Genomic DNA, 7,993 nt, shown 5'->3' with positions numbered 1-7,993 from the left:
GGGGTGACAGGGACCTTTGAAGAGCTTGCAGTCTCAGGTTTCTGCTCTGCACATGAAGCCTCCTGTCTATAACTGGCTGAGTCTGAAGGCAGAGGTTCCTTTTGGGCAGTGAGTTCCCACCACCATGTTCAGAGTCTGAACGTGAGTGTCCCCAGGACACCCAGGATGCCTGGCGGGCCAGTTGAAACTGGCCTATTAGTGCTTCCTGCAGAGTCCTGGGCAGGGCCAGCCAACTTTTACCTAAAGCTCTGTTCTTTTGCCAGAAAAGTTCCAAAGCCTTCGTCTACCTGTCTGGTCTAAACCCATTCACATAAACATCGGAGGCATTTGGAGTCCTCAGGAAAAATACACTCAGGCCGGTTGACATGAGAAGCCCTGGGCAGTGCCACTTCCTCCACTTTGTGGGTCAAGGGAGGTGAATTTCCAGATTCTGTTGGAAACCTGAAACCCACAGCAAGGCCAGCCTCCTGAGAAACACTTCTGAAATTATGGGGCCTGAATAACATAACCTCATGGTATTGGAGGTTCAGATTCGGTTTAGAAAACCTATGTTTCAGGTCCCAGGTGCTGGAAGCCATGTTCCTAGAATATTGAGCAGGAAGGACACAAGGTTACCTTGGTTCTCATTTCAAAAATCTGGGCCCTGGGAAAAACCTGTGTTCTCAGCCTTTTGAGTAGGTAGAAAACTACTTAACAGGAAGCACCAGAAAGCCCTCTGAGTTCTCTGGGGGACACTTCTTAAGCAACACCATGAGGTGTGCGGATGATGAAAGGTTCATGGGTGAGATTCGGACTCAGTGCATTTTAGCAAGGCCAATGCCCTCCTGAGCCAAGTCAGAGGACATTCATTGTTATTGGGGCAGGCATTCTGAAGAGGGTATTAGGAGGATGGTTAACTTCTGTTTTGTTTTGCTCAAATTCCTCATTTGGCTTTTCATGTGCAAGTTCTCAGAGGAGAAGTTCTGCTTCTGGGTCCGGAATAGTTTTCCATCCAAGAGTGGACACTGTGGTCTTCCTCGGAGTCCAGAACAAAGGGGTACCTTATACCCAGGGGCCATTACATAGGTGGACAGGGTGACGGACTTGCCCAGGGGCTACGTCCTTGGAGGCAGTGGATGGGGCAAGAGCCCTCATCTGGGGGGTAAAAGATGTGCTTCTGCCTGGGGTTCTCCCACTATTAGTCAAGTGACCTTGAGCAATCCTTCTACCTGTCTGAGCCTCAGTTTCCTTGTCTGTCATGGTTGAAGCATTCTCTGCCCTGCCTGTCTCACTGACCTCAGTCAAATACTGGGTGTGTGCGCATCAGCTCCCACAACCAAACGCTGGATGACAGGTGGAGCTGCCTCCAGGGCGACCGGATTAAGGAAGCAATCTCTCAATCAATCTCTCCTCTGTTTTGTTTCCCTTTGCCTGTTGGCTTCTTTCTCTCAATGCTGGAATCGCAGCTACAGGCTGCTCTGGCCTCCTGCAATCCTCAAAGCCTCACAACGAAAAGGAAGAGAACCCTGGCAGCAGCAGAAAGAAAACCCCCAGAATCACTCATCCTGGCTGGGGGTGTGGTGGGTGGGTTGAAGATGGGGTACTTTGATTGGTCCAGTTTGGGCCATGTGCCCATGTCTGCTCCAATCACTGTGGCCCAGGGCAATGGAGCACGATGATTGGTCCACTTGAGAGAAGGCTCACCCTTTGGCCAGTGGGAGGTGCTGTGGCTGGGAACCCCCATCAGAAACACCAGACTGCCCCCACTCCTTTAGGGTACTGATGCGTCTTTTCTGTATCCTTACATATGAGACCCATCCCAGTATCTGGCATGCAGTAGGCACTTTCTACATGTCTGTGGAATACTGTTGCCAGGGAGGCTGCTGACAATCCAGAGTTACTTGAGTTAGATACCTGCTTCTGGACTTCACGGCACCCATCCCTGTTCCCAAGTACTGCTTCTGTTCAATTACTTGTTAGCGTCCCGCATTAAAACGTGAGCTCCTCAAAAGCGAGGACCTTGTCTGGCTTGTTTACTGCCAAGTCCTCTGTGCCTGACAGCCTCTGGTACAGATAATTGGTCAATTAATGTTTGTGAAATGAGCGTCAACTGTCTGTGAGGCTCAGTGTCTTGACAGAAGGAGCCTGATTCTGTCCTTTCAGGTTGCCTAGCGCCTTCTCCATCCCTCTCCATCCTCAGTTCCAGTTTCTGTTCCTCTGGGTGCAGTTATGACTTAATGTATGCCCAACAGCCAATTCTAAATACATTTCTGTGCCTTAGGTTCTGTTTTTTATAAACACTAGTGAGACCATTGCTTTGACAAAGGTGCTAAGATCTACAAACATTTATATTTGTTTAATCATCTTACAATTGAGTGCTTTTATCTTGAATGTTGAACTTTTTAAGTGAAGTTCCAATAGTACTTGCAGTAGTGAGAGGTGTTTCACCCGCACCAGAATGAATTCTCAAAAACTTTACTTTGCCAGAATTGGATGAATAAAGTGAACCATTATTGAAATTGATTGATGTTTCAATTGATGCATCTGGTGACGCTAAAACTGGCATTGTTTCACCATATGTGAAATTCTGCTGAGATGCTATCCAATGAATGACCACTGCTTTATTTTCAGCTTACATATAAGAAAACTTAGAACACAGAGCAAGCTCGATTTTAAACTGCCACCTGCTCGGCTGCCCCTGTGCATGTTAAATTGTGGATTCTGGGTTCTGGACAGCCTTATTCTTCTTCTTTGTTTTTTTGAGGTGATATCTTGCTCTGTCACCCAAGCACTGGAGTGCAGTGGTGCAATCTTGGCTCACTGCAACCTTCACCTCCTGGGTTCAAGCGATTCTCCTGCCTCAGCCTCCTGAGAAGCTGGGACTACGGGCATGCTCCACCATGGCTGGCTAATTTTTGCATTTTTAGTAGAGACAGGGTTTTGCTACGTTGGTCAGGTTGGTCTTGAATTCCTGACCTCAGGTGATCCACCCGCCTCAGCCTCCCAAAGTGCTAGGATTACAGATGTGAGTCACCATGCCTGTCCTGGAAAGGCTTCTTAAAGTTCCTGTGAACCTTTGACGTGGCTGCTGACACTTTTTGAGCAGACTTCTTGGTAGTCAGTGGTATTGCTGTGGTTCTTGGCAGATGGTAGATGCAGAGAACAACTTTGTGCCTGTTACAGTTTCATAATTAACTTTCTTAGGAAAGAGAAAGTCAATATATTTACATTTTCATTACTCAGGCACTTTCCTTTTTTGTTGAGTTCATTGCTACCAAAAGGGTTTATTGAAAAATGAAAATGCAGTGGCAAACAATAACTAAACCACTGTAGCTTTGTAGCAAGTGGTAAGTAGCAAAGTCAATGTAGCAAGGCCATGCAGACTCCCCTCTGTGAACACTTCTTCCTCCCAGCTCCTGGACATACTGCCTACGTGCCTGGCTTGTCTCTCTCACTTTTCCCACCGACCCCAGAGCCTAGTGGCTTCATGCATCTTGCGGTTGTGCAAGTGGCTGAGGCGCTGAGCAGTTGGTGGGAGCAGAGGTGCTGTGTCCTTCTCTCAGCACCACCACCATGGGACGAGCTGGCTCTCCTCAGTTACCTGTGTCTGCCTGCATTTCAGTATCTCAGGAATGGCCCGGGTGCTGTTTTTGAAAGGTTCCACTGAGTCAAGAGAGTGTTGGGAGGGAGAGGCAGGTCAGCACTCTGCCTCTTCCAGTTGCAGCCTCAAGCGTAGATGAGAACTTGCTCATGGCACACCCCATGTGCCTACACACCAGGAGAGTCCCACACCATGAGATGCAGTCATGGCAGGAGCGGAAGCACAGGTGGGGAGTTACCTACCTCCCCCAGCTTCTTTTAGAGCAAGTCTTCAACGAACTCCACTAAACAATGCAAAGCTGGGTGCACGCCAAAGCAGGCCCAACACTGGGATAACAGGAGTCACCCAGGACAGCCCCAGAGAACCCAGAATGTATAGTCCCTTTATCCACTGGCTCTCGCTGGTATTCTGGTTTCAGATGGACTTGAGGACAGTTTCCCAGTCTGGGGTCTCCACTCCTGTGTGGTGTGAGAGTTTAGGCCTTGAATGAGTAGGGGGCATGGGTGGGAAGTCCACTGTCCCACAGTTGTCTCAGTGTCTACCCAGTGTCTGCTGTAAGAGGGTGCTCCCTGCTGCTGCCTCAGGCAGGTGGGAGGGAGGAGTTTTCCCATGGGACCACCCATTTGCTATTCTTAGCTTGAGACGGAAAGCCCAGTTTTGACTTCCATGGAGGATGGGGCCCGAGGCCTTTCTTCCACTCGCTGCTGTGACTTCCCTCCACATTTCTGGCCCCTGTGACTCTCCCACCTCCTCCTGACCTCTTCATAAATACAGCTCAGCTACACACAAAATATATGTCTACACTGCACCACATCTGGGACTCCTGCAGATGCCAGCAGAGGTTGACGGAGGGCGGCAGCTTCTCACAGTGGCTCAGGACCCCATCACCTGAAATGCAACTCTTCCAAAGGCCACTTATTTCACTTATGGGTTTGGAAGGCCTTGAGATCCACCTGGGCCTTCCCTCTCCTCCAACCTTGCCCCTCAGATGATGCCAGGCCCCCAGGCCTCCTCTGCTTGCCCTTGAATAAATGCCACCAAATGGTCATGGAAGTCATGTGAAGTCAGCCAGGTGTGGGTCTCTGGCACATGACCTGGGTGGAAGCTGTACCCACTTGCCCCTCCACCATCTCCCACACACACATGTGAGTATACCCATCCATGCTGGCCATGAGGGTATCTGGGACCCTGGTGAGGCCCTAGACAGAATCCGATGGCAGCTCTCACACTTCCCTCAAGACCATAATTGTTTCATCCATACAGTAGATACAGTTGTTCAAAAATGTTTACGGAATGAAAGAGGAAGGAATGAATAAAAAATTTAAGAAACTCCCAGAACCTCCTTCCTCCGTCCCAAGAGGTATCAGACAGTTCATCAAGCTTCTTGGGGATCAACACACCTGGCCGTGGCATCAGGGTGAGATGGGAGGAGAGTCTCAGGTGCGGCTCCCAGCAGGGCTGCCTCCCCTGCTGGGGGCTCCTGTGTCCTGGACTTCTCTGCCAGGGCTGCAGAGGGCTGCTCTTCTCCTTCAGCAGGGCACCCCTCGCTAAGTCCCCCCGACCCCCTAAGGCAGCTGACTCTGCCTGGAAACACAGACACCAGGCGCACCTCAGGTGGCATAAACTAGAAAGTAGGTGGCAAAGGAGAGATGGGCAGGATGAGCTAATGACACGGGCCTGCCTTATTGGACACAAGGGGTGCAGCAGGCAAATGGCAGAGCAGGACAGAGGCAGTCTCGGGCTTGGGAAGAGGCAGTATGTGGTGACCCCCTCACCGTTCTGATTTCGAGGGCCACGGTCACCTGTCAAACCAACAGCTCCAGGACGTGTGCCACTGTTTGCGTAAGAGGAACGATGCCCCTGGGAAACAGCACGGAAGCAGGAGGGCTTCTGCTCTCTGCTGTGTGACTTCGAGTAGGTCCTTTTCATCCATGAACCTTGAGACCCTTGACACATGGGAATAGCAAACCTCACCTTGTCTTTCTCCTAGGACGTCTCAGTGAGAGAGGGACCTGAGACACCCTCCCACAGCACCTCTGCTCGACAGGAGAGAGAGCTGGGGCCCAGGGATGAAAGGGACACAGGCAGCATCACACAGCAGATCCACAGCAAAGCGGGCTCCAGGCCAGGTCTCCGACCTCTGGGACAGCACCTGCCCCCGGCCTGAGTCCAGCCAGTGCGGATGTTCCTGGGAGGAACAGTTTTCTAGAGGGCACATGGCTCTGGGTCCTCTTGCGGGAGACCTGTGGGCTGGGCTACATGCAATGAAGCCTGTGGTTTAAATGTCAGGAGGAAGAATCCTAGGATAGATTCTTGTTACATGGCATGGGATTCCCTGGAGGGCTTCGCTGGTGTGTGGAGCACCCTCATTCTTACCAGCTTGCACCCATGGGTGGCTCCATCTTCAGCAGAGCTCAGACTTGTCAGCATGTGATAAGTACCCCCAGAGCAAAGCTCCATGCTTAGCAGAGGTGCACAGCCATTGGGGGAAATCATTTGGATTGGATTTTAGGTGGTAGCAGGTGGTTTCCAAGACAGAGACCAGTTGATGGCACGGGTTTGTTTCTTTTAATCGTGAGAAGTCTCTCTGTGGGTGGGTGCTGAACTCACCATGCTGCATGGCTCATGGCTGTGAGTGACCAGTCCCCAGTCAGTCTCATGTGGCAGTCGGGACCTTCTACTTCCTTGCCTTCACTTTCTTTTCTTTGTTCACTCTGTGGGGCTTCAGGGCTTCCTCCTGGCCTGCATGACTGGTGATGGGGGGCGGGTTAGGGGTGGGGGCGTTGAGGTTCAGAGTTTTCTTCTGAAGCTTCAGGTCCAAGATGGCGAACGTGTTCTGGATCTTGCACTGCAGCAGCTCCTGCAGGAGCTCCATCTGGATGTGGATGACCTGGCGGACAAGGCTCTCCAACTCCTGGAAGGAACGGGGAGGGCCGGTGAGCGGGGTTGGGAGGTCTCACCAGATCTGGTTCTCAACTCGGCCCCTACTGCGGGTATGAGGATGTGTCCACTGTCCACCCATCTCACCCTGCCCATGGGCCGTGGCTGCCTTGACCTCTGGCTTCTGGTTGACTTCAGTCAACTAGGGGTGGGAGGTCTGAGGGTGGGGAGGTCTTCATTTTCTCCTGACCGGCTGTGGGCTGGCCATGGCCACGGACCATGGGTAGTCACACTTCCTGTCCCTCAACCCTTGCGTATAACTAAAGCTCTCTTTTTGGATTCCAACAGTCACTCCCTCCCTTTTCTCTTTTGGCCTAGAGTGATGGCGGCCAGGCTGTTTGAGTGTGTCATTTGTTCTGGGCCCATTGGCCAGTGCTGTATTTCCTATAGACCCTACTTCCTGGTCAATACAGGCTCCATCTGGATACCCTGCGCCCAACCATCCTCATTCTCACTTCTCAAAGTTCTAGTGGCAGCTTCATGGGAGGGGACAGGGGAAATTGCTTCAGAGATTGGGCGTGTCATCCACCCAGCCAGCCATAGGAAGAATGGAAACTCAGCCACCGTCCATCCACTGAGTTAAACAGGAAACCCCATTCGTCAGCTCCATCAGAGTCATGGCCAACAGAGCCTGGAGACACAGACGACGTAAGTGTGTTTCTCCAGGTTCCCTGCCCGAGCAACCACACAGCAGAGGAGCTATTGTCAGGGGACACACTGGAAGCAACTGGTTGTCCGTAGTGCATTTCTTTGAGATCTTGTATTCACTTAAAAGGTATGCAAAATTGCACATTTGCCCCAGCATATCCTCTTGGTTGTTTTTGTAGAAAAAATTATTGGGGAAGGTTGTTGTGCTATAGGAGAATGCGCAGTGTTTGTTCTATGCCCTTGAGTGCCCCATCTCAGGTGAATAGCTGGGGTACACGGTGTAGGGAGCTCTGGCTCACCAGCTCCGCCAGGCTGGGGCCAGCAGTGCCATGCTGGAGGCTGGGCGGGGAGCTGGGAGGAGCAGGCAGGAACAGCTGTGGGATGTGCGGGGCCGTTTGGGCCACTGTGGCCATGCCCTGCCCCACCCCGTGTGCTAGAGCAAGGTCCGTAGACTGTTGCAGGGGTTTTGTTGGGTCTTTATTGAATGTCTTCATGAGCTAAGATTTCATGGCCCCCTGATGTGCTATTTGTCTGCAGACTTAACCTTAGATGAGCACCATCCAGGCTGCTGTGCTCATTGCTCTGTAGAGATTTTCCTCTGTGTGTGTGTGTGTGTGTGTGTGTGTGTGTGTGTGTGTATAACCCGAAAGGAATACTTCCCAAGGCCATTTGCTCTTCAGCTGATGATTCAGAAACCAAAATCCCTTGGAACTCACAGGCCCTGCAACTCCCCGACCCCAATGCCTGAAACACATGCACATACTTGTCTCTCAAAGTATGTTCAAAGATGATGCAACAATGATGACTTCAGTGCCTATGTATAGC

The 7,993-nt window shown here is 51.3% G+C and overlaps 1 protein-coding gene across 1 annotated transcript in view; it reads right to left on the bottom strand.

Moving 5' to 3' along the window:
* Window positions 1–6,131: 6,131 nt before the first annotated feature.
* The window catches only part of LOC105532574 (chromosome unknown open reading frame, human C8orf74), a 26,471-nt gene continuing 24,609 nt past the window's right edge, over window positions 6,132–7,993 (bottom strand). Inside the window, exon 4 of the mRNA XM_011970740.1 lies at window positions 6,132–6,494. Within this exon, the coding sequence (XP_011826130.1) occupies window positions 6,258–6,494 (237 nt within the window). The 3' untranslated portion in view covers window positions 6,132–6,257. The remainder of the gene's footprint in view (window positions 6,495–7,993) is intronic.

The sequence above is a fragment of the Mandrillus leucophaeus genome, unplaced genomic scaffold (assembly GCF_000951045.1).
Source record: "Mandrillus leucophaeus isolate KB7577 unplaced genomic scaffold, Mleu.le_1.0 Scaffold97, whole genome shotgun sequence".
In the NCBI taxonomy this organism is placed as follows: domain Eukaryota; kingdom Metazoa; phylum Chordata; class Mammalia; order Primates; family Cercopithecidae; genus Mandrillus; species Mandrillus leucophaeus.
Note: the sequence above shows the minus strand (reverse complement) of the source record. Positions and strands in the feature narration are given on the sequence as shown.